Raw genomic sequence first — 27,021 nt, 5'->3', positions numbered from 1 at the left:
TTTGTTGTGGTTTTATACCCTTCACCACACTGTGGTACAGGGTATTATGTCTTTGTGCATATGTTTGTAACAGGCAAAAGGAATCGAGATAGACCCATGGTTCCTTTTGAGAATATGCATAGAATCACATTCCGGGTCGATGTCCGTCCGTCCATGTATTTTTGTGAGCAAAGTACAGGTCGCATTTATGATCCGAATTGGATGAAATTTGGCACAGCCCATTGGTTTGGCCCAAGGACGAACCCTATTGAAATTGGAGAAAATCGGTTCAGATTTAGATATAGCTCCCATATATATTTTCGTCCGATTTTAGGTAAATGGTACATCAAAGTCCGTAGTAAAATAAGTCAATAATGACGTGTGATACATTTCGAGAAAATCGGTTCAGATTTAGATATAGCCCCCATATATAGTTTCGCCCGATTTTAGGTAAATGGCGCCCCAAAGTCCCTATATATCTTTCGATTTGCACGCAATTTGGCACAGCGTAATGAATTAGGTCTAGAATTAGATATAGCTCCCATATATATTTTCGTCCGATTTTATGTAAATGGTGTACCACAGTCTCTATATATCATTCGATTTGCACGCAATTTGGCACAGCGTAATGAATTAGGCCTAGAATGATGTGTGTTAAGTTTCGTGAAAATCGGTTCAGATTTAGATATAGCTCCCATATATATTTTCGTCCGATTTTATGTAAATGGTGTACCACAGTCTCTATATATCATTCGATTTGCACGAAATTTGGCACAGCGTACCGAATTAAGTCTAGAGTGATGTGTGCTAATGTTCGTAAAAATCGGTTCAGATTTAGATATAGCTCCCATATATGTTTTCGTCCGATTTTAGGTAAATACTGCACCAATGTCCCTATATATCCTTCGAGTTGCGCGAAATTTGGCATAGCGTACTGGATTAAGCCTAGAAAGATGCGTGTTAAATTTCGTGAAAATCGGTTCAGATTTACATATAGCTCCCATATATAGTTTCGTTCGATTTTATGTAAGTGGTGCACCAAAGCCCCTACATATCTTCCGGTTTGTACGAAATTTGGCATTTCGTACTGAATTGAGTCAAGTATGATGTCTGCTAAACTTCGTAAAAATTGGTTCAGTTTTAGATATAGTTCCCATATATATTTTCTTCGGATTTTAAATGAACTGCGTCTAGAATGATGTGTGTGCTATGTTTCGTGAAAATCGGTTTAGATTTAGATATAGCTCCGTCCGATTCCATTTTAATGCTCCTCCAAAGATGCTATGTATATTCTATCTAAAAAATATTGTACATATGAGCATCTCTTGTATGTACCTAAAGTGGTGAAGGGTATTATATAGTTTTAATTTGGTGTTTCCAATTTTTGAAGGATAAACAATATATTTGAAAAAAAAATTAGTATAAATCTGTGCTTTGGCATAGCCTCCATACACAAGTCATGCCCAATTTTGGGTAATTTTCTGTTCCTACCATTAATTTCCCTCTGAAGTGATACAATTGCCATACAGGATTCCTGGATGGATAGCTTTTTTGGAATCCTTATGCACCGAGCGTAAAACATTCAAAATAACACTTTTCATTATGAAAAAAGTACTTGTGTAGGACCCATTGATTTCAAAAACGCACTCAAAATTTGTTTGCACTCACAATTTTTTTTTTAAAAATTTGATGTATTAGCATAATGCATCATTATTTTTTTCATCTAATATTTTTTAACTTTTTTTATAAACTTTTAAAAATATAGGTGTCAGAAATTGACTTCTGCTCCTAATTGCTAGGAACATTCTTAATATTTGTAGATTTGAATGAAATAATCTCATATCTGATCAGTCATAAGGGTTCCCACATAATAAGCCCCTAATTTTCATTATTTTTATTAGGTTTTCAGAATTGATATGAAATATGGGCGCTTTAATACCCTTCCAATCAAAAAGTAGATATATGCCGATATTTGGGTATAACTCTATATAATAGTCCAGACCCTTTATTGGAATTATGATGGTCCATTTGCAAAATGCAGTGACTATATTTTAACATTATTAAGTGGCTGTAAACTGGCATTTCCGGATCTTGATGGGTAAACAACGTCTTCACAGAACATTTTCAATATGTCCATATTTATTCCTTTTCGAACCTGAGTGTCTGTAATTTTGTATTTCCTTTTCTCAGGCAGCAATTTACCATTACATACCCCCTATATAAATGTACCCATAAATTTAAGTTATTTCGAATGACCATCTCATTGTGGAATGTATAAAAATGTTACTTGATAAATAGAGATTTTATTTGAATTGTTTTGGTATTTTGAAGAATTTTTATCCAAATTGGCTGAGAACTTAAAATATTTAAGGGTTATAGACATAACCTTCTACTACAGAGGCACTTCATTCTTGCCCTTCACTTCTACATTGACCATTGAACTTCGTATATTTTAAAATTGTAACTTCAATTCGAACTTACTCTCTTGATATTTCCATGCCAACAATTTGTGGCGATTGAAACAGTGAATTAATTGTAAGGGCAGTCAGACCGGAAAATATCAGGAACCATGTATAATGGGCCGTTGTCAAAATCGAAGACAATCGACCAATTGAACAGAACACCACACTGATATAGTAGACCACACGGCGGCCAAAGCTAAACAAATAATAAAAAGAAAATAAAAAAGGAAAAAGAAACAATTGAAAAGAAAAGGAATTGAAAAACAAACATTCACCACAAAAGAAAAAATAAAATGAAACAATGAATGTCGCCAATGTCGATGAAAAAGTAGACGTTAAGGAATATTAACGCTTTTCAATTATTTTCCGAATAATAGATTTAAATGTATTCTTGTTAATTTGATTCGAGTTGAAATGGAATGGAATTGAGTTAGTTTTTTTCACATTTTTCTGTTAGCCACCACAACTGCTGAGGACAATTGTGTGAAGTCATTTAAAGTTATTCCATATCGGCGTTGCTCTTAATGATGATGGTGTGTGGTATGGTCGTGGTGGTGATGGTGTTTGTGATGTTGATGGGAATGCTGATGAAGCGCAAACTGTTTCAAAAATTCTGACCATTGCCACTGCCAACAATGATGAAGACGGTAAATGGTGCTGATGGTGAAATGAACTAAAGTAAATTTTCAAAAAAAAAAGATGGACTTACATATCACCCATTTGTCCTAGCAGAAATGAACCCGCAACTTCTGTCACTCGTCCAACAACGAAAACATTTGTCACATATAAATCGCGCTCACAAACCCAATTCTCCTGGCTGGGTATTGTGTCTCGATACCATTTCTGATCATAAGTCCAACCATGTTGGCAGGCTGTGAGGAAAAAAAAAAACATAAGAAAACACAAATGAATGAGATGAACAAAAAAAATTGTGCCGATAAAGAAAATAAAATAAAAAAAAAATAAAATAAATAAAAAGAAAACGAAGAAAAGCAAATAGTAAACAAGAACAAAAGCCGCAGAGTGACTAAGATTGTTGACTGTTTAAATAGCGAAAGTCATGGCATCCAATAGCTGACAGAAGTTTTGTGGTTGTTGCTTCTCGCTGTGGTGGCCAACGATAAATGTTAGTATAGCTACGTTTTTGGTCAATAGAATAATGATGGGATCACTTCTATTGCCCGTCGCACCGTCAATGTTAACAAGAAATCAAATAAATTGTTTTGGTACAGTGGTTCTGAAAGGGAACACATTCGGAATCTTCGTATAAAAAAAAATATTAAAAATCTACGCTTCTATTTTGCTCTTGAAAAAAATAATTTTAAAAATCTACGCCTGTATTTAAGTCTTGAAAAAAATATTTTTAAAAATCTACGCCTATATTTTGCTCTTGAAAAAAATATTTTTAAAAATCTACGCTTATATTTAAGTATTGAAAAAAATATTTTTTAAAATCGATGCCATTTTCTTAAACCAGTAGTAAAGTCGGACTGGTCCGACTATATGATATCCTTCACCACTTGGGTATATTGTACATATGTACCCTTACAATTGTATGTCAATGTTCCCTCGGAGGAACATACTCATGTCTTTCCGCAGCCTATGACAAATTTAATTAAATTCTGGCAGATTTAGATAAATTTATGGAAAATGATTTATAGCAAAATTGATAATCTCAATCAAACATCCGTTCGAAATACATATGGAAGCTATGGCTGTATCTGTATCAATTTCAACAAAACCCAATAACGTCCTTCAAGTCTCAATTTGATACGTTGGGCAAAATGTCGTGTTAATCGGACAAACATTAGGGTTTGGTACACCATTTACATTAAATCGGACGAAAACATATATGTGAGCTATATCTAAATCTGAAGCGATTTTCAGGAAACTTAGCACACATCATTCTACTCTTAATACAGAACGCTGTGCAAAATTTCGTGTTAATCGGACAAACATTATGAGTTTGGTGCACCATTTATGTAAAATCGGACAAAATATATATGGGAGCTATATCTAAATCTGAACCGATTTTTACGGAACTTAGCACACATCATTCTAGACTCAATTCAGTACGCTGTGCCAAATTTCGTGCAAATCGAAAGATATATAGAGGATTTGCTGCACCATTTACATTAAATCGGACGAAAGTATATATGGGAGCTATATCTAAAGTTGAACCGATTTTTACGAAACTTAGCACACATCATTCTAGGCACAATTCAGTACGCTGTGCCAAATTTCGTGCAAATCGAAAGATATATAGAGGATTTGCTGCACCATTTACATTAAATCGGACGAAAGTATATATGGGAGCTATATCTAAAGTTGAACCGATTTTTACGAAACTTAGCACACATCATTCTAGGCTCAATTCAGTACGCTGTGCCAAATTTCGTGCAAATCGAAAGATATATAGGGACTCTGGTGCACCATTTACCTTCAATCAGACGAAAATACATATGGGAGCTATATCTAACTCTGAACCGATTTTTCCCTATTTCTATAGGGTTCGCCCTTGGGCCAAATTAATGAGCTGTGCTAAATTTCATCCAGTTCGAATAATAAATGCGACCTGTACTTTGTTTACAATTTGACATGGACAGACGGACGGACGGAAATGCATAAATCGACTTAGAAAGTGATTCTATGCATATTCTCAAAAGGAACTACGGGTCTACATATTTTCCTTTTGCCTGTTACAAACATATGCTTAAAGACATAATACCCTGTACCACAGTGTGGTGAAGGGTATAAATATACGACTATTGTTGGGTTTTGAACAAATTATTTCTAAAAATCTAAGCCTATATTTAAGTCTTGAAAAAATATTTCTAAAAATCTATGCCAATTTCTAAAAATATACGCCTATTGTTGGTCCTTGAAAAAATAGTTTTAAAAAATCGTCGCCTATAATAATAATGGCTTGAAAAAAGTATTTTTAAACCAGTGAGCAGAGCAGTATAGCCGGACGGAGCCGACCATACGATACCCTAAAAAACTTCCATGAAAATCTAACTTTCTGTGGTTCTATATTCTCAGATTGGGCAATATTTCGCGATATTTGCACACTTTTGACTGGCTAGAGGTCAGCAAATGTTACTAATAATCAGTACAGCCCTTCTAATTACATGTGCTGATTCCCTTCACCGTAGGTTGTGTTGTGATGTTCGGCTTTCGACTCGAAAAGTACAAATAATTAAGTTTTTAGGCGTTGTCCTTGACCATAACTGGAACCTCATGGAACATTTCAAAGTGATCAGGCTATATATCCGCCCTAAAGTGTGGTAATTGGTTTTTACAATAATATACGAATACGTAAGCACCTGTAAATATGTAAGTGTAACTCCCACATCCGAGTACCTACGACAATATAATTGGTATCAATTTAAAGGTTAACCACTCCTCTTGGATATAGTATCAACTTCTCAGGTCTATGTCATTTGGTGGTAAATATATACGCTATAGAATACAAATTTTGTCATTTTTCACACAAAAGTTAGGGTCAATTTGACCCGATAAGTATTGACCGATCATTATCAAAACAGGTATGATTATGATTTGGCCCGATCCCCCTCTCCATGCAAAAATTCGCGGTGTTTGGGGCATAATTGCGGCGTCTGGAGCGACCAGAAAAAAACGACAAAAATAATGCTTTTGATCCATTTCATCCCCAAAATATTAACCGATCTTTTCCAAAAACAATAGGGGTCTTCATTGGCCAGAACCCATTCTACATGCAAAATTTCGTGAAGATTGGTCCATAACTGTGGCCCGTATCGTGTGTACAAATTATAATGGACAGACGAACGGACGGACGGACGGACACACATGTCTAGATCGACTCAGCTAGTCGAGATATGACGATCGGTATACTTAAAGATGGGTCTAGGACTAATATTTCGCGGCGTTACAAACTTTTGGGGCTGCACAAAGCTATAATATCCTGACAACATAGTTGTGTAGGGAATAAAATTCGAAGCCTATATTTAAGTCTTGAAAATAATATTTTTAAAAATCTATGCCCTTTTCTAAAAATATACGCCTCTTGTTGGGTCTTGAAAATAATGGCTTGAAAAAAGTATTTTTAAAAAATCTAGGCCTATTTTAACGGCTTGAAAAAAACATTTAAAACCCCTACTCCTGTTTTTTGTGTTTCTTATCCGATTGGAATTACAACAATATTTTGACATCAAAGGACCCAGTAAATCAAATCCAGTAAAGGAACCACTGTCTATCTGAAGTTGTGAGCGTGTTGTTTTTCGTTTTTCGTTTTTCATTTCATTCATTTGTTTAACTCCGTTAAGTTAAAGTGAAACGCATTAAAGTGCAAAGTTGTAAAAAGTAATGTTAAGCAAATGGAAAAACTTTGTTAGTTCTGCTTCGTTATGTCCCGCCCGGCGAGCATACATACATTCAAACAGACAGACATTTCTAGCGAACTTCTTACATATTTATGTGTATTGATGGAGTTGCAACGTGGGTGCTCTTTACAGATACATTAGGATTTTCAAAGTTCGTAGCTTCTAAACCAAACTCTATATCCCTGTATTTTCGCTTTTTCTCTTTGACTGCAAAAGGGAGAACTTGAGGTTGCTAACCGAAAACGATTTCCCAAGAAATTATTGCTTTTTATTTTATAATTGAAAGTTATTGAATAACTTTGAAAATGTAAGAAAGGAGAAAAGTCAGAAAAAAAACTGCGACGCGACGACAACGACTAATAACAGATAATGCTATATTATGAATCAAATTTGTGGTTAGAACAGTTCTTTTTTTGTGTGTGGTTGTAGTCGGGTATGGGTGTGTGTGTGTGTGACTACTTTATATTTATATTCAGTAGAGTGTAGATATGTCTGTTCCGCTTCCTGCAGTACCATGGTGTGCTTTGTAAAACCACATTTACATAATAAAGTCATAGACATTTATAGGAAGAAGCAACAGACATATTTAACTGTAGCACATACATGCACACACATATTACCAATAATTCATATTTCTGGTAGAAACAGTGTCTTCAGATGGTATTATGACAGGCCTTTTATTGAAGCTTGAATTTTTTTTTTAAATCTACGCATATTATCGAAGCTTGAAAAAATATTTTTAAAAAATCAACGCCTATTGAAAAGAATATATATATTTTTTTTTTTTTTGAATCTCGACTGTAGTTGTGTTTTGAAAAAAAAAATAGAACATTCGCCTATAATTGTGTCTTGATAAAATATTTTTCAAAAATCTACTACAGTGAATGGCGTAAGGGATGATAGATATCAAGCAACGGCTCGGATTGGCTTTAACATGGCGAAGTCCAGGCTTATCTTGGTCCCTCTTTCATCTCAATTGTGGACACTGACCTCCCCGCAATGTCACCTGGGTAGCTATTTTCATCACCCGTTGAAATAATGAGCTGATATGTGCCGCGAGTTCATCCATAAGAACAATAAGAACTGGGTTGAGGCGTCGGGTTAGTTGCCCAGACTCGGAAAACCCCTCCTACTGTGAAAAAGCAAAGAAAAAGAAAACCAAACCCCCCCAATGTTGATGACCCCCTGTAAACGTATAAAGAACCACGATCTGCTAATCTGCACTTGAAATGTGCACACGTTGTACAGAACAGGGACAGTGTTCGCTTTGGCGGATGTACTCAAGAAGTTCAAAACCGATATTATTGCCTTACAGGAAATGCGATGGAAAGGGACAGGCATAAGTAAATCAGACGATTATGAACTGTATTATAGCTGCCATGAAACGAGACATGAATTTGACTGCGGATTTATGGTTAACAGGAGAATAAAAGACCTCGTCTCCAGATTCACTCCAGTAGATGAGCGGATTGCTATAATCCGCAAAAAACGAAGTTCTTCTGCATCAGTCTTATTTGCGCCCATGCTCCGACTGAAGACAAAGATGAGCAGACCAAAGATATATTTTACGAGCGCCTAGAAACAGCATATGACCGCTGCCCTGGCCATGGCTTTAAAATTATACTAGGAGATTTTAATGCAAAAATCGGAAGGGAAAATATATTTGGCCCCACCGTCTGAAAATTCAGTCCACTCAAGAAACTTTCGATAATGGCATGAGTTTGATTGAATTCGCGGCAGCAAGCTGCGCCAGATTTAAGCATCTCGGTATACACAAGGCCACCTGAATTTCTCCTGATCAAGCAAGGAGAAATCAAATTGACCATGTTGTGATAGACGCAAGCCATTCATCCAGTGTATTCGACGTTTGATCGATAGGAGGAGGGAATATCGATTTAGACCATTACCTTGTGGCAGCCAAGGTTCACACCCATCTTAATGAGCAGCAAATGTGCCATCTAATGTAACACGGAAACTCGACGTCGAAAAGCTGCAAACACAAAAGGTAGCCGAGGTCTACTCCGCTCAACTTACACACCTGATTGACGAAGGCACTTCTTGTCCCGATAATAGTATAGAAGCACAATGGAAAAGAATTGCCAACCCCCTATAAGCTGCAGCAAAATGAATACTTGGGTACCAGAAACCACCATCAATGACCCCAGTGGTACGATCAGAAGTGTCGTAATGCTACTGATCTGAAAAACGCAGCGTATAGGGCAACCCTGCAGAAAGTAGCAACACGTAATGTGATGGAGAATTATCGGGAGAAAAGGAGACAGCAGAAACGTATTTTCAGAAAAAAAAGAAAGACCAAGATAAACGTGAGCGTGAGCAAATCGAGATGTACAGGAGTCAGAATGAAGTTCGGAATTTTTACCAACGAGTAAAACACCAAACCGAAGGCTTTGGTGCAGGCACATCCTCATGTAGAGATGAAGAAGGAAACCTGGTGACAGATACAGATGGCGTGTTGAGGATCTGGAAGGAGCATTTTGAAAAGCTTCTGGTACCAAAATAGTGGCGGTGAAGAAGATGCCCCAGAACCAATAAGAGATGATGGTATAGTATGTATACCACCTAGCCAAGAAGAGATCAGAATAGCTAGAGATGGGTAGTGGGTAAATACCCAAAGGGTAAATACCCGGTAAATTGGGTAAATACCCGGTAAATTGGGTAAATACCCATTTGTGGGAATTTATTTGGGTATTTACTATATTGAATCGGTAATACAACATCTTACACCCTATTTCCGGGTTTATGTTATCAAATCGATTAAGAAAGGATAGTTTTACGATACTTTACAGACGTGGGTAAAAACTTGGGTAAATACCCGAGTTTTTACCCAAAAATTGGGTATAAACTCATTAACTGCAGAACCACTTGACATAGGCGGCCAAAAATTTTGCACACATGTTTCTAATGTCAAAGCAAATACAGAAATCCAACATGGGGTCCCTGGGTCCAAGTTTTGATATAGCCCCCATATAACCATATTTCCCGATTTAAGGTATTTTTTGTCTATTAGACACATTTTACAACCAAATTGGCTGTAAGTTGGCACAGAGTGTTCTTTTTGAGTACAAAATGTCCATGCAAAAATTTATGTATGTAGGTCCACGTTTACTGGTAGCCCCCATACAAAGGTACCCCTATTTTGAGTATTTACCCAAAAAATGGGTATAAACTCATTAACTGCAGAACCACTTGACATAGGCGGCCAAAATTTTGCACACATGTTTCTAATGTCAAAGCAAATACAGAAATCCAACATGGGTCCCTGGGTCCAAGTTTTGATACAGCCCCCATATAACCATATCTCCCGATTTTAGGCATTTTTTGTCTATTAGACACATTTTACAACCAAATTGGCCGTAATTTGGCACAGAGTGTTCTCTTTGGGTACCAAATGTCCATGCAAAAATGTATGTATGTAGGTCCACGTTTACTGCTGGCCCCCATACAAAGGTACCCCTATTTTGAGTATTTACCCAAAAAATGGGTATAAACTCATTATCTGCAGAACCACTTGACATAGGCGGCCAAAATTGTTGTTTCTAATTTCAAAGCAAATACAGAAATCCAACATGGGGTCCCTGGGTCCAAGTTTTGATACAGCCCCCATATAACCATATCTCCCGATTTTAGGTATTTTTTGTCTATTAGACACATTTTACAACCAAATTGGCCGTAATTTGGCACAGAGTGTTCTCTTTGGGTACCAAATGTCCATGCAAAAATTTATGTATGTAGGCCCACGTTTACTGCTGGCCCCCATACAAAGGTACCCCTATTTTGAGTATTTACCCAAAAAATGGGTATAAACTCATTATCTGCAGAACCACTTGACATAGGCGGCCAAAATTTTGCACACATGTTTCTAATATCAAAGCAAATACAGAAATCCAACATGGGGTCCCTGGGTCCATGTTTTGATATAGCCCCCATATAACCATATTTCCCGATTTAAGGTATTTTTTGGCTATTAGACACATTTTACAACCAAATTGGCTGTAAGTTGGCACAGAGTGTTCTTTTTGAGTACAAAATGTCCATGCAATAATTTATGTATGTAGGTCCACGTTTACTGGTAGCCCCCATACAAAGGTACCCCTATTTTGAGTATTTACCCAAAAAATGGGTATAAACTCATTAACTGCAGAACCACTTGACATAGGCGGCCTAAAATTGGTTCAGATGGTTTTAATATCAATACAAATACTGGTGTGGGAAATGGGGTCTCTGGGTCCAAGTTCTGATATAGCCCTTATGTAACCGTAGCTCCCGATTTAAGGTGGTTTTTGACACAAATGGTTCAAAATCAACATTATTTCCTGTATGGGAATTGGGGTCTTCCAAACACACGTCAATTAGTTCGGCTGTTAAATATATATAAATACCCAAAATCAGGACCGTTATATAGGACAGAAAACGTGGACCAGAGTAAACAATTGGTACTCATTGAGAACTCTCTGAGCCAAATTCCAGCCAATAAAATTGGCTAATAGATAAAAATTACCTAAAATCGGGAGCTACGGTTACATGAGGGCTATATCAGAACTTGGACCCAGAGTCCCCATTTCCCACACCAGTATTTGTATTGATATTAAAACCATCTGAACCAATTTTAGGCCGCCTATGTCAAGTGGTTCTGCAGTTAATGAGTTTATACCCATTTTTTGGGTAAATACTCAAAATAGGGGTACCTTTGTATGGGGGCTACCAGTAAATATGGACCTACATACATAAATTTTTGCATGGACATTTGGTGCCCAAAGAGAACACTCTGTGCTAAATTACAGCCAATTTGGCCCTAAAATGTGTCTAATAAGCAAAAAATACCTTAAATCGGGAGATACGGTTATATGGGGGCTATATCAAAACTTGGACCCAGGGACCCCATTTTGGATTTCAATATTTGTATTGATATAAAAACCATCTGAGCCAATTTTTGGCCGCCTATGTCAAGTGGTTCTGCAGTTAATGAGTTTATACCCATTTTTTGGGTAAATACTCAAAATAGGGGTACCTTTGTATGGGGGCTACCAGTAAATATGGACCTACATACATAAATTTTTGCATGGGCATTTGGTACCCAAAGAGAACACTCGGTGCCAAATTACGGCCAATTTGGTTGTAAAATGTGTCTAATAGACAAAAAATACCTTAAATCGGGAGATATGGTTATATGGGGGCTATATCAAAACTTGGACCCAGGGACCCCATGTTGGATTTTTATATTTGCTTTGACATTAGAAACATGTGTGCAAAATTTTGGCCGCCTATGTCAAGTGGTTCGGCAGTTAATGAGTTTATACCCTATTTTTGGGTAAATACTCAAAATAGGGGTACCTTTGTATGGGGGCTACCAGTAAACGTGGACCTACATACATAAAATTTTGCATGGACATTTTGTACTCAAAAAGAACACTCTGTGACAACTTACAGCCAATTTGGTTGTAAAATGTGTCTAATAGACAAAAAATACCTTAAATCGGGAGATATGGTTATATGGGGGCTATATCAAAACTTGGACCCAGGGACCCCATGTTGGATTTCTGTATTTGCTTTGACATTAGAAACATGTGTGCAAAATTTTGGCCGCCTATGTCAAGTGGTTCTGCAGTTAATGAGTTTATACCCAATTTTTGGGTAAAAACTCGGGTATTTACCCAAGTTTTTACCCACGTCTTTAAAGTATCGTAAAACTATCCATTCTAAATCGATTTGATACAGAAACCCGGAAATAGGGTGTAAGATGTTGTATTACCGATTCAATGTAGTAAATACCCAAATAAATACCCGCAAATGGGTATTTACCCGGTATTTACCCACCCCTTGGGTATTTACCGGGTAAATACCCGGTAAATACCATCTCTAAGAATAGCAATTAATCGGCTAAAGAACAATAAAGCAGCAGAATCCGATGGGTTACCAGCCGAACTATTCAAGACTGGTGGTCGGATGCTTGTCAGCAGCATGCACCAGCTGTTTAGGACAATTTGGCTAGAGGAATGGATGCCCAATGTTTAGAACCTCAGCATCCTGTGTCCCGTGCACAAAAAAGGAGACAAGACGATATGTGCCAACTGTAGAGGAATTAGCCTTCTTCCCATCACATATAAAGTGCTATCCAGTATGCTGTGTGAACGATTGAAGTCAATGACATTATTGGACCATACCAATGCGGCTTCAGACCTGGCAAATCCACCATTGACCAGATTTTCACACTGCACCAAATCCTATAAAAGACCCACGAAAACACTCGACAGCCCTATCCGTTCAGAGGTTTTTAAAGCCATGCCTACGTTCGGCATTCCTACAAAATTAATACGGCTTGTGAGTGGCACAAGGTCAGTAGTTAAAGTCGAAAAGGACCTCTCGGAGCCCTTCAATGCCGAATGTCGTGTGATTTGTTTAATATACTGCTGGAAAAGGTCATACGAGACGCAAAGGTGAACAGAAATGGCACCGTGTACACCAAACAACACATGTTACTCGTCTACGCCGAAGATATCGATATAATGGGTCGAACACTGCGAGCGGTAACAGCCACCTTTGAACAAATTGAGAAGGAGTCTGTCAAAGTGGGTCTGGCAGCAAACGGCAAGAAGACCAAGCTGATGGTATCAACGCACAAGACGTCCAGTAGGCTCGGACCAACTGTGGGACTTGAGAAATACAGCTTCGAGATAGTTAAAGATTTTATATACCTTGGTACCGCCATAAATAAAACGAATGACATCAGTTTTTAAATTCGAAGAAGGATTGTGATGGCCAACAGATGCTACTATGGTCTAAGTAAGCAGTTTAGAAACAAGGCCATCTCCAGCCAGAACAAACTCACACTTTACAAGACGCTAATACTACCCGTGCTGTTATATGGATCTAAAGCATGGGTACTTGCGCAAGCAGATGAGGCAGCTCTTAGGGGTGTTTGAACGAAAAATTCTCCGAAAGATCTACGGGCCGATCTGCGTCGACGGTGAATATCTGCGTCGAATGAACCACAAGCTGAAGCGACTACGGTGGCTATGCCATGTTGTGAGAATGAATGAGAATGTCCCAGTTAAAAAGGCAAATAAAAGCGAGCCTACTGATGGTTCCCGTAGAAGGGGAAGGCCTCGAACATCCTGAAACGTGGTTTTTCAAATTGAAGGAGATTTGACATAACTTATTCCCCATTTAACCGCAATTAACAATGTCATGCTTGTGTTAAGTTCGGCCTGGATCATTCTACACCCTCCACCATGTGATAGTATTCGAAACTTCTTGAAAAATTCTTTACCTCCATATGTTTCCAAAAATTGATAAATGCATAGATAAATATAGAATGATTTGGCTTCTCCGCACTCCTTAATATTTATGTACAAAACTGTAAAATATAAATTCCATCTATTCATATTTTCCCTATCGAATTGCCCCTTCATAAATATTGCAATCGACAGAGCACAAATTTTAATTCTCATTCTCAAAATATAAATAAATAAACGAAAGACAAATATTGCAATATATGCCAACAACAACAGCATTCGAATTTTCCAAAAAATAAAGAATAAAAATAAATGTTGCCTGCAACCACAAAGAATTGATATTTAGAAATCGAATGTATCTGTCTGACAGACTTCGATATCTGTCTGGAAAATTTTCTATGAATTACAAACGACACCCAGCACAAAAAAACACCAACAACAACAGAAAAATTCCAACTCACCTGAGTATTATGCAATATTACATTAAAAATTGTACCTCAAAATAAATAAATTACAAAACGTTCCCCACTCAAACCACTTTTTCAAAGGCTGGGTGGAACCTGTAGCTATACTGGCAAATGAATATCTATCTAACGACTCAAAAGTATTGCCGGTATTCGATTTTGATATCATTATGATTATGTTACGAATATGGCTACAAATATACCATCAAACCCAATTGGAAAAGTCACATAAACCCATTCCGACAAACTGATGTGTAGAGTCAAACACACAAAACGAAGTCAAACGGAAGTTCTGTCATATGTCTGAATGAGTGTCGTTTCCTCTTTTTTGCAATATTTGTCTGTGTGTGTGCACCGATTGATTATTTGATGTATGTTTGTGTATTAATAAATCAATTTTATCAAACGAAGCACATAATTATACCAACGTACGTATCTACCTATGTACGTACATTTGGATCGACAAATATGTATCCGGTTAGCAATAGTCCGGATGATGTTTCTGTCACTCATCAAAATATTGATTTGCATCTATCATCAAAACTAATCAATCAGTTTGGGTTTTTGTGGAAAAAATTATGACAGCTGCAATCGGTGACACATAAAGGGTGGATGGGGGAAGGGAGTGAAGGCAGCTGCATAAAGGACAAGTAGGGTATTATCCGTCAATGGAAGGTATTTGGGAGTCTTATGCCTATAAAATGCACGGTAGATATGTTCGGTCAATAGAACACTTGTAGGAGTTCATCTATGAGGTATTATGTGCCTACAAGACTTGTCCGATGCTTTATTTTTAAATGTATGCTGTCTATAGAAAATCTGTTAAAAATCTTCTTTCTACAGAATCTATGTTAAAGATCTTCGGTTTATAGAAGACCCGACAACGGTCTATATAAAACCTGCTCAAAGTCAATAGAAGAACTGTGAAAGTCTTCTGTTCTTATATACCTTGTTAATGGTCGTCGGCCTATAAAAGACCTGCCTTTTGTCTTTGGAAGACCCGTAGGAAGAATTCTGTCCATAGAAGACCTGTAGCAGGTCTTTTGTTTATAGAAGACCTGTAGAAAACCTCTACGATGTCTTCTGTCTATGGAAGACCTGTTAAAGCTTTTCTGTATATATAAGACCTGTAGCAGATCTACTGTCTACAGAAGACCTGTAGGAGGTCAACTGTCTATAGAAGACCTGCAGGAAGTCTTCTGTCTATCTAAGACCTGTAAGAGTTCTTCGGTTCTTAGAAAACCTGGTAAAGGTCAACTGTCTATAGAATACCTGTAGGAGGTATTCTGAATATGGAAGACCTGACGGGTGTATACTGTATATAGAAGATCTGTAGGGTGTCCACTGTCTACATGACATCTTCTACAGACAGAAGACCTCCTAAGGGTCGTCTTCTGTCTATAGAAAACATTCTAAGGGTCGTTTTCGGTCTATAGAAGACGTGCTGGAGGTATTATTTCTATAGAAGACCTGCAATAATTATACTGCCCATAGAAGACCTATAAGAGGTCTTCTGCCTATAGAAGACCTGAAGAAGGTATTCTGCCTACAGAAGACCTGCATGATGTCTTCTGTCTACAGAATACCTGTAGGAGGTCCTCTGCAAGAGGTCTTCTGTTTATCAAAGTCGTATAAAAGGTCTTCTGTATATATAAGACCTGCAGGAGGTATTTTGTTCATAGAAAAGCTGTTAAAGATCTTATCTATATAGAAGACATATAGGAGGTTTTCTATCGATAGAAGAACTGCTGGAGGTCTTTTGTTATAGAAAAACTGTTAAAGATATTATCTCTATAGAAGACATATAGGAGGTTTTCCGTCGATAGAAGAACTACATGAGGTATTTTGTCTATAGAAGACCTGTATGAGGCCTTCTGTTTTTAGAAGACCTGTATGAGGTATTCCCCCTATAGAAGACATGTAGGAGATCAACTGTCTATGGAAGAGATCTTCTGTCTATAGAGAACGTATAGAGTGTCTTCAGTCCATAGAATACCTGTAGGAGGTCTACTATTTACAAAAACTATTCTGTCTGTAGGAAACATGTCGGAGGTATCCTGTCTATAGAGATATAGGAAATCTTCTGTCTATAGACCTCTTAGAAGACATATAAAAGGTCCTCTATCTACAAAGGTCCTATAAAAGGTCTTCTGTTAATATTTCTAAAAAAAAAAAACTTTAAGAAGACAGTCGTCTACAGGATACCGTATGAGGCCTTCTGTTTGTAGAAGACCTGTATTAGGTATTCCCCCTATAGAAGACATGTAGGAGATCAACTGTCTAGGAGATCAACTGTCTATGGAAGAGGTCTTCTGTGTATAGAGAACGTATAGAGTGTCTTCGGTCCATAGAATACCTGTAGGAGGTCTACTATTTACAAAAACTATTCTGTCTGTAGGAAACCTGTCGGAGGTCTCCTGTCTATAGAGGACATATAGGAAATCTTCTGCCTATAGACCTCTTAGAAGACATATAAAAGGTCCTCCATCTACAAAAGTCCTATAAAAGGTCTTCTGTTAATATTTCTAAAAAAAACTTTAAGAAGACAGTTGTCTACAGGATACCGGAAAGAAATTATTTGCTTTGGGTAGATGTCGCATTTTTAGGGAATATTTAAAGGATGCCTGTAGAAAGTATTTTAAAGGCCTTCCGGCTGTAGGAGATCTGTAAAAGGTTTCTATATCAGGAATACTTTTTTATCTCCAAAAGTCGTGTAGAATTTTTATTACCTCTAGAAAGCCTTATATATCTCGAAACTCTACATAAGGCCTTTTTGGGAAGAATTGTAAAATGTCTTCCGACACTAGAATACCTGTGAAAGGTCAATTACATTTAGAAGACCTGTAGAGGGCTTTCTAACAGTAGAATTCATGTAGGAACTATTAAATCTCTAGTAGACCTGTAGAAAGCCTTCTATCTCTTTAAGACGTATGTCAGTTATGTTTACCATCAGTAGACCTTAAGAAGGTATTTTATTTTTAGAAGACCTGCAGATGATCTTGTTATAGTAGACATTTAGAATATATTCTACTATTAGAACATCTGTTAAAGATTTTTCCATTCTAGAATATCTGTAGAATTCTTTCTATGTCTAGAAAACCTTTATAAGATCTTCTGTCGTATAGAATCCTTACCGAAGATCCTGTAGAAGTCCACACCTTGTATTTGTGAAAGATATATAGAAGGACTTCTATCTATAACATATCATCTATAGGCCTCCACAGGTTCTTATATTTATACGAAAACAAGTAAGTATGTACTTCATAACCCCCCTGGCGAAATGGAGCTCACATCGTCGATTCTGAAGGTTCTTTAGAGGAACCTTCGAAAACAAAAATAACAATCCTGCTTAAGGCTCGCATCTTCTTGGCAAAATTGAAAGTTAATGAAATTGCGGTCAAAATATTATATAGACCTTCTCCTTTTCAGAATCCTTCTTTACCGAAATATCGCCAAATATCTTCCCATGTTCCTCTTTCTAGTGACCACTTTTAAATAATTTCCCTACATTCATTCTATATTTTCTTATTTGTTTTTTTCTCTGTTAAATCCATCTCGTATAATAATATCATTCAAAAGTATTGTAAGGAATTTTACATCCATCCAATAAAAAAATGCATCGCGAAAAAAACAAGAGTTCTATAAAGCATTACTTTTGAGCTCTATGTGTGTGTGTTTGTTTGTATGTGTGAGTGCGCGCAAGTGAAATTGAAATTGGTTTCGTTTTCATGCCATATTCGCTTTTTATTTATTTATTTCGCTGTGTATGTGTTTTATTTTTTTTTTTGTTTCTTTTCTGCCTTTATGAACGAGGGCGAAACGATGCTTTACAGTTTCCGTTTCCGATTTTCAAGTGCCTCGAACAACATGGCATGCACTCTGGTTTCAATATACATGTATCTCCAAAAAAATATGAAAATGGAAGGAAGAAGAGTCAGTTGAGTGTATTTCGAAAATTGTTTTGTTACACTGGACAAAACTATTCTGGACAAAAATATAGGCATACGAATATGTCATTCTGTAAATAATGGGAAAAATAAACTTGTTGGCCTTGATGGAATATAATCGAGGTTGTATTGGTGAAACCATGAAACCAAATTTCCATTTCATATAAATTCAAAAATATTGGAACTTCAAATTAATATAAAAATTGCCAAGTACAAATCTTAACTTTCACAATGGTGAAACTAGGGTGGTACGAACATATGAATGCCACTTCAATACGTCGAGATGTATCGATATTTTTGGGATCCGTTAAAATTCCCAAATTCTAAACTCGGTGCATGAAATGGCTATGACCTTCAAAATAGAAATGTGTTGGCCATCTCTGCACCCAATTTATGTTTGAGGAGGTTATGTCAGTTTTTGCATTGCAAAACGTCGATCAATAAGCTCGACTCGAAAGAGGAAACTGACTTAAATAATCATTCAAATTATCATCGCCCTTACAGGCAAAATTCTAATAAATAAAAAAGTTGGAGAAAATTACTTAAATCAATAGTTTTATGGCAAACAAACTCCATTTGCGATTTAACTGGCAACACCACTGAAATAAAACTTAACATTATGAATATCAACTTTTCCCAGTTGCTGTCGATAATACTGTTTTGACACTTCTGGAACTAGAAATATTGTAAACACAAAAAATTGAATAGAATATTTCAGAAAAAACTAATTTTAAGTGATTATAAGCTCACTGGAACTATTTTTTTGATGATGAAAATTGTGTGCAAGGTGTATGGAAGGCATTTAAGAGATAAATTCCGACGGTCAACAGCAATTCCTCCTCTCTGCGATTTTTTCGGAGGCAATGACTTCAACCTTGGCATGGCTCAATTCACAATGTCGGTGGTTTAGACCGAAGTTGTCCGGCTAATAGAGGAAAAGCTGTGTAAAATTTGGATTGCTCCAAATTAACAGAGGAGGAAAAGGGGAGGAATATTTTATTTTTATTCGAAAACAACTAAACTATGGTTACCTTTCGTAATAGACCCATTAGTTTTTATGCTATGAATCGTTTTTCAAAGAGTAAAGACAAAGGTGGTTGTGTCGCAGAACATTGCGCAAACTTATAATACAATATGATCATGAAATATACCTCTAACTATTTTCGATATAGCATGGATAACTGGCCGTTCGAAAAACATGACATTTTGGTCTTCAATGCATGAAAAAACCAGTGAGCGGAGCAGTATAGTAGGACGGGTCCGACCATATGATACCCTACACAACTTTCACGAAAATCTAACATTGTGTGGTTCTATATTCTGAGCTTGGACAATATTTCGCGGTATTTGCACCCTCTGAGTACATACGACAATATAATTGGTATCAATTTAAAGGTCAACAACTCCTCTTGGTTATGCTATCAACTTCTCGGGTCTATGTCCTTCAGGAGAAAATATATATGTACGCCAAAGAATACAAATTTTGTAATTTTTCACACACAAGTCAGGGTTCAATTGGCCCGCTAAATATTGACCAATCTTTATCAAAACAGGTATGCTTGTTCCTTGGCCCGATCCCCTTCTCCATGTAAAATTTCACGATGTTCGGGCCACAATTGCGGCCTCTGGAGCGACCAGAAAAACCGACTAAAATTTAGTATTTAGTCCATTTCATCCCCTAAATATTAACCGATCTTTACCAAAAACAATAGGGGTCTTCATTGACCGAAACCCATCCTACATGCTAAATTTCGTGAAGATTGGTTCATTACTGTGGCCTGTATCGTGTTTACAAATTATAATAGACACATGTCTAGATCGACTCAGCTAGTCGAGATATGACGATCGGTATACTTATAGGTGGGTCTAGGACCAATATTTCGCCGCGTTACAAACTCTTGGGGCTGCACAAAGCTGTAATACCCTGACAACATAGTTGTGTAGGGTATAAAAACTATGTTAGAGAATTCTCAAAACAAAACCCAAAGTACAACTATCGAATAAACTTCAAACATTTATATGAAAATCTCTGAATCTCTGAAAATTGTCAATATATTTTCTCCGAGGAATTAATCAATCATTTGTAAAATTCAATTAGGAACTAAAAATAACAACGAATGGTTTACAAAAAAAATATTGTTTCATAACATTGTCGGAAAATGCCAAATTTATAAATGATAGAATAAAATTATTGAATAATTTATTTATCTATTTGAAAATTTTCTACTTTTAATTTTCTACTTTTGTCTTAAATAAAATTTAAAGTCTAATATATTTTTTTTAATTATTATTACTAACATCATTCCTATTACCCTTTTTTTTAATTTCAGAATTGATCGAAGTTCAATCGCCATATATCTGAGATTTGGTTGGTCAATTAGAACCAAATTGCTTTTCTGGTGGTTAAGCAAATGTTAACTCTTCATGTGGATAACAATGGTACCAACGGAAATACTGTAAATTTTCTTAAAGTGAGTAGAACACTGTCGAAATATTTTTGCCAAGTTTTTGTATAAGGGCAATATTGCCAATTTTTTAATATTCCATTTTCAAAAAATCATCTTTTTTGTTTTTGTGGCACATCAATGATTTTTGGTACACATATAGAGAAAAATGTTCTGACTCCGAAACCGTTCGCGATCAAATTTTTGGTTGATGCGCGCAAAAGTTATCGAGGTTTTAATTTTGGGCATAAGAAAAAAATCTTAAAATCACGCCGTTTCTTATATTGACCAAAAACGTTGATATATATCTTCCTCCGTAAAATAAGAATATGAATATATTATAATAATCACGATAAAGTTGCACATATTCGCGAAATATGAGAAAAATAAAAAAATATATAGCAGATTACATCAATATTTTCAATATATTAATGACATACACACACCTAAAAAATAATTTAAAAATATCTGCATAATCTAAACACCATGATTAATCAAATGATATCAAAATCATACAAGTCCGTGTAGCGGTTTCTAAATCAAAGTGACAACAAAACAAAATATTGAGGAAAAATATTTGTTTTTGGTTCGAAAAAATAATGTCATCATATTTATTTTTTTAATTGTATACAAGAAATTTCAGAAAAATTTTGGGGTTATTCTGCTATTTTACCCGAATTTCGCCGAAAAATTTACATATATAATAATAATCACTTTTTGTGTATAAGTATACGCTTTGCGGATTATATCAAGACCCTTCCGATAAATCTTAGAATTCTATAAATAGGAATAAATCTTAAAATAAAATAATATTATGAAATATACATTTTAAATTGCGTGTAAATCGCGTAATTCTCAAAATCATTTGATGCGCATGCGGTTCCCAGGAAGTACTGAAGTTTATCTTCCAATCCATATATATTTTGCGAAATTTCATTTGACGGCTAAGATGTGCCACACGTTACATCGAAGTACCCAAAAAATCGTAAAACGCGAATAATTTCTGAAAACTCCATATGCCATAACGCGCATCCGATTTCAGTGTGCACCCTAAAAAATACATCGATCTATACCGATTTCAATGTGGTCCATTAAGAACCATGGATGTGCCAGCTCACACTATTTTTGAGATAAATTGCTTCTAAATCGCGTAATTCTCAAAATCATTTGCGCATGCGGTTCCCAGGAAGTACTGAAGTTTATCTTCCAATCCATATATATTTTGCGAAATTTCATTTGACGGCTAAGAAGTGCCACACGTTACATTGAAGTACCCAAAAAATCGTAAAACGCGAATAATTTCCGAAAACTCTAAATGCCATTAACGCGCATCCGATTTCGGTGTGCACCCTAAAAAATACATCGATCTATACCATTTCAATGTGGTCCATTAAGGACCATGGATGTGCCAGCACAATCTATTTTTGAGATAAATTGCGTACATCTCTCTTTCGGCTGAAGTTTTTAAAGTTCTCTTTTCGAAAAAGATCAAAATCCGTATGAGGTCATTTATTGAAGCGGAAATTATACACAGAAAACGCAAATAAATCCGCGATATTTTCAAAAACATTTTTTGCCAAATTTCGTGTTTTTGGAAGGCCAGTTCCCGCCGTTCTAGTAGATGGATTTTCACGAAGAAGATTTTATATCATCCGAAACGTAAAAAACCTTATTGATCGCGGGTACCCATATCATTCAGTTGACAGATCTAAAAATTTGGCCCGAAAATTAGGTTTTTTAGAAATTTGATCGCCCAAAATTCGCACCTTCGGATGTGTATTACTCTGAAGCTATGCATACTACATACACAAAATACATATCAAATTACGCAGATTCGCGACTACAATAATCTTATAATCGATTTTTATAAATTCCTGTTTGCGTATTAAAGCTAGAAGTAAAATTAAAAAAACACTCAAAATCGAGCATCAAAATGTCAGCATCATTTAAAGGTAGATGCAGTTAAAATTTTGAAAAATGATACATAAGGGGCGTAGTCCCCATTTGGTTGGCTTCTAGTTTTATTTTGACACGAAGACCGTGCAATGAGTGGCTTAGTCACAAATCGATAGAGAACATAAAAAAAAACTGGTTCGCCACAACCTGTTTTTACACATTTTTTTACATTAAAGTAGACACAGCTTCCACCAAAATAAAGTTTGGAGGTCAATATCATGAACAGTTTGCAACGACAGATCAATAAACCCAAAACTATTCACTTTTTTCATATACTTAAGTAGTTCCTGAGTTATAATGGGGTGAACCTCCGCTTCAGCTATGTAAAAAAATTGGCAATATTGCCCATAAATATTACCAATATCTACACACATACCCATACGATGGAGTGTAAAGATATTTCTTATAAGACATTAAATTTTTCTAGATTTGTTTGCCTTGAAGGCGTCTATTTAGTACCCTCTACCAGAAGGTAGTCTTTTCAAATATCTAAAATTAATCCGAACTTGTGATATGACATGGTAAGGTTGACAAATTGGACTGGAATCTTTAATATGCTAAACATAAGATGTAACATTTGTAACTATTTGAAATTTTGTAATATTATGGTCGCTATGATTCAAAAGATAGAAATACGTGCTTGAAGTCTTTCAAATACCGAGTAATCTATAATTTCTACTCAATTGTAAATAATAAATTAAATGCAATTCAGTTGAAAAACGTGCCAGAAAACTCTAAAATACCTAATAATATCGTAAAACATCTATATCGGTACCTACGCAATTGGCGTCTGCGAAACATAACGTTTGAATGTTTTGGGCGGATTATGTTTCGGCAGGATCATTGATCTAAAATACATATTATTCCAGAATATATTATTATACAAAAAAAGGAAAAAGCACCACAAAGAGTAAAGAGATATTATGGCTTCTTAAAAGCCAACAATCGAAAATAGAATATGCAATAAAAAGATGAAGTATCATAGGACATCACCATTTTATCAACCGAAAATGTGATTACAATTGTCTACCGATATCTTGTGATTTAACATCTTTGTTATTTTTTTCCTTTTGAACTACATGGAAGATAAGTTATACTCCAACAGCCCAGCGTCAATTCAAAACCTCAAAAATAGAATCCCGGATTTTATCAAGGATTTTATCAGTCAAAGTCTACAAGCGGCACCTGACATTATAAAGCCAAATAACTTTTGGTAAATGATTTGATGTAGGGTGTATAGAAACTAATTCATGCATTAAGAAGGACATGCAATAAGGTTAGCCTGTACAGAAATATTCCATATGGGTTACTATTTTAGCAATTCAGTATAGTAGGACAGGGTCGACCGTGTGATAACCTACTCAACTACTACTGGAATTTGCCATTTCTTGGAACTAAATCCAGAGTCCCAGCAAAAGTTCGCGATATTTGCATACTCTGAATATGTCGACCCTTTGGTTATTTCATTATATCTGCCATATGTATCCTCTTCAATGTATCTTAGATTAAAGGAAAACAATTCCACTTCCACGGGTAACTTTTCTTCCCCTAAATACTAGCCGATCATTACCAATAATTATCTCTGGCCAGAACCGAACCTGCGAACCTACATACCTGATTTTGTGACGATTGTTTCATAACTGCCGTCAATATTTTGGTTACGAGTTATAATAGACATACAGACAGATAGACATTCCAAGATCGATGCAACTACGATCGGTATCTATACTTGGACCAATATTTTGTTACTTTAAAATCTCTTTGAGCCACCCAAACTTACAATACCCCCACCACGGTTCTGTCGGGTATATATAGATTTACAAAACATTTCTCTGGGTGTAAACACATCCGCATATTCATATATCATTTCATATATATGTATGCTCTGTGAGCACATCTTCTATTTCTCCTCGAAAAAAATAATGCCCAAATCATACTATATGCCATCATATTCACAATACTAACCTGTTACATTTGGCGATGTTGAATTCCAATTCTGCCAGTCATCAATTTCGGTGAAATTCGCATCAAACATTTGACAGCTGCTATACTTCTCTGCACCACGATTGTCCTTTGACCTGTGTGAGTAGATGTGAATGGTGAGTGTGTGTTTGTGAAAGAGGATATTGTAAAATATCAATAGTTGTGTTATAACCATACTGGGTATCCCGTCATGCCGGGGTGTTAGGGTATATGTTTGTGTGTGTGTGAGCGAGTGTTGTGGACCAAGTTTTGCATGTTCGATGATGATGACATTTATATGAAATGCAAATTTGAAAAATGAAATTTTAAACGCAACTCTTGACAATTTATTACAGCTGTAGAGGCAAATTGATAGACATTTGTTGTTTGTCTCTCCCTCTCGATATGTATGTGTGTGTGTCTGTCTGTATACATATGTCCTCGATATTGAGGACTTCCACTTGAAATCCGAGTCAGGCGAACAACGAACGAACGACGAGTAGTAGCGTAAAATGTCACAAAATTGTCAAAAATTACTTATCAAATATTTATCATTCATATTGCGTTTCCCAAAGCATTGCGAACAAACATATTTTTGGGACCTCCATCCACCCACATGCACACATACCAACACACATCCATAGCCTCTATTTAGACATAGACTCAAAAAAAAAATACTCACGTGGGTAATGTTATTCGACGCCACTCATCCAATGTGAAATTTGTTTGTTCTCTTCCCGGCACAGTACACCAATGATCGGGTATATTCAAAGCTAAAATAATATTCATATAGCACATGGAACCGGCCATCGATAGGCCCATAACAAATATTATATTATATACCAATTGGAATCGGCCATGATTCCCAGCCTTTTCCATAATGGCTTGAAAAGGATCAACTTCCTCTTCGCTGGGTTCACTAACATGTGAGTGTTCCGCCACAGATCCATTACGTTTTTCTCTCGACACCTCTGCAGATTTCTCCATTTTGACGATTCAAATCCTAAATTTATCCAAGCGCACAACGAACAGTAAATCTAACGAAAGATAGAAAACAAATGACAACAAATTATTATTTTACATTATATTTTGTAGCGTCAAAAAAATTAATCTCTTATCTAAAGCTGGCTGTCGATTGTCGTCGCCGTTCGAGTTTTATTAGGAGCAGATTATTATTACTTGCAAACCTCCATTATTTGCTCACCCTGATTTTGTACCCACTTTATTGGGGGCCTATTTGTGTGATTTTATACCCTCTTCTTCTAAATTTCAATTTGTCTTTAATTGCCCATCATAACTTCTGATAAGAAGTCAATTTTTTGAGTGGAATTTTTAGAAAATAAAAGAAAAGCACATTGAAATCACAAAATTGTATGATGAAATTCGTAATTCACGAGATAACTAATCAATGTTTTTTGTTTTCTGTTATATGTTCGCAGAAAGTGGGTTAATAAAGTCTTCAAATATACAAATTAAGATAAAACGTGTAAATATAATGGGATAGATCCAAAGTTAAGACCCATAATTGTTGAGAAGAACTTTTTGGAAAAAATTGTTTTGGAAGCGAGTGTATTAAAACCAAAATATAAGAATTGTTATTGTAATCTTAACAAATGTTAATTATTATTGTTGTAAATCAACGATATTCTGTCGATCGGACAAACCTAGCACCTGTGGTGGGCCCACATTCCAAATTTTAGGTTTCCATCCCTCTCAGTTACCCAAATCCAAATTTAATGCATTTTCTATTCTATTTTCTATTCGTACACATAAATTCGAATTTCCAAAGTTGTCTCCATAGTTCAATACTACACTAAATTCCAAAATTCAGGATTCAACCAATTCCAAATTGTTTCAAATTTAGCACCATTTAGTAATTCTTATACTCATATATAAGAATTTTTAAAACTACATGAATCCTACATTCTAAAAATAATCTTAATTCCACAAAAGTTCAAACTGTACAAAATTTAGTACTTTTTGTACTCATAAGTAAAAATTTCCAAAGTACCTCAATCCTGATTTTAAATAGTAATCGTAAGTCTAAATTTAAAAACTCCAGCTCTGTGTGTTAATTAAAAGCCAAATTGTATCAGTTTTGTACTTTTCATACCCATATTCCAAACCTACTTTTAAATAGTAATTGTAAGTCCAAATTTAAAAATCTGTCTGTTTACCTAAAGCCAAATT

At 35.9% G+C, this 27,021-nt stretch overlaps 1 protein-coding gene across 1 annotated transcript in view; it reads right to left on the bottom strand.

The window, feature by feature from the left end:
• Window positions 1-25,818, bottom strand: part of LOC133332095 (carcinine transporter) — a 31,961-nt gene extending 6,143 nt beyond the window's left edge. Inside the window, exons 1-4 of the mRNA XM_061540476.1 lie at window positions 25,514-25,818; window positions 24,835-24,947; window positions 3,151-3,313; window positions 2,461-2,637 (exon numbers count right to left, since the gene is read on the bottom strand). Of these exons, the coding sequence (XP_061396460.1) occupies window positions 2,461-2,637; window positions 3,151-3,313; window positions 24,835-24,947; window positions 25,514-25,818 (758 nt within the window). The remainder of the gene's footprint in view (window positions 1-2,460; window positions 2,638-3,150; window positions 3,314-24,834; window positions 24,948-25,513) is intronic.
• Window positions 25,819-27,021: the final 1,203 nt, after the last annotated feature.

Source organism: Musca vetustissima, unplaced genomic scaffold (genome assembly GCF_032173495.1).
Source record: "Musca vetustissima isolate MV318-11 ecotype Yass unplaced genomic scaffold, APGP_CSIRO_Mvet_v1 utg40409, whole genome shotgun sequence".
In the NCBI taxonomy this organism is placed as follows: Eukaryota; Metazoa; Arthropoda; class Insecta; order Diptera; family Muscidae; genus Musca; species Musca vetustissima.
This window is presented reverse-complemented; position numbering and strand designations above follow the sequence as displayed.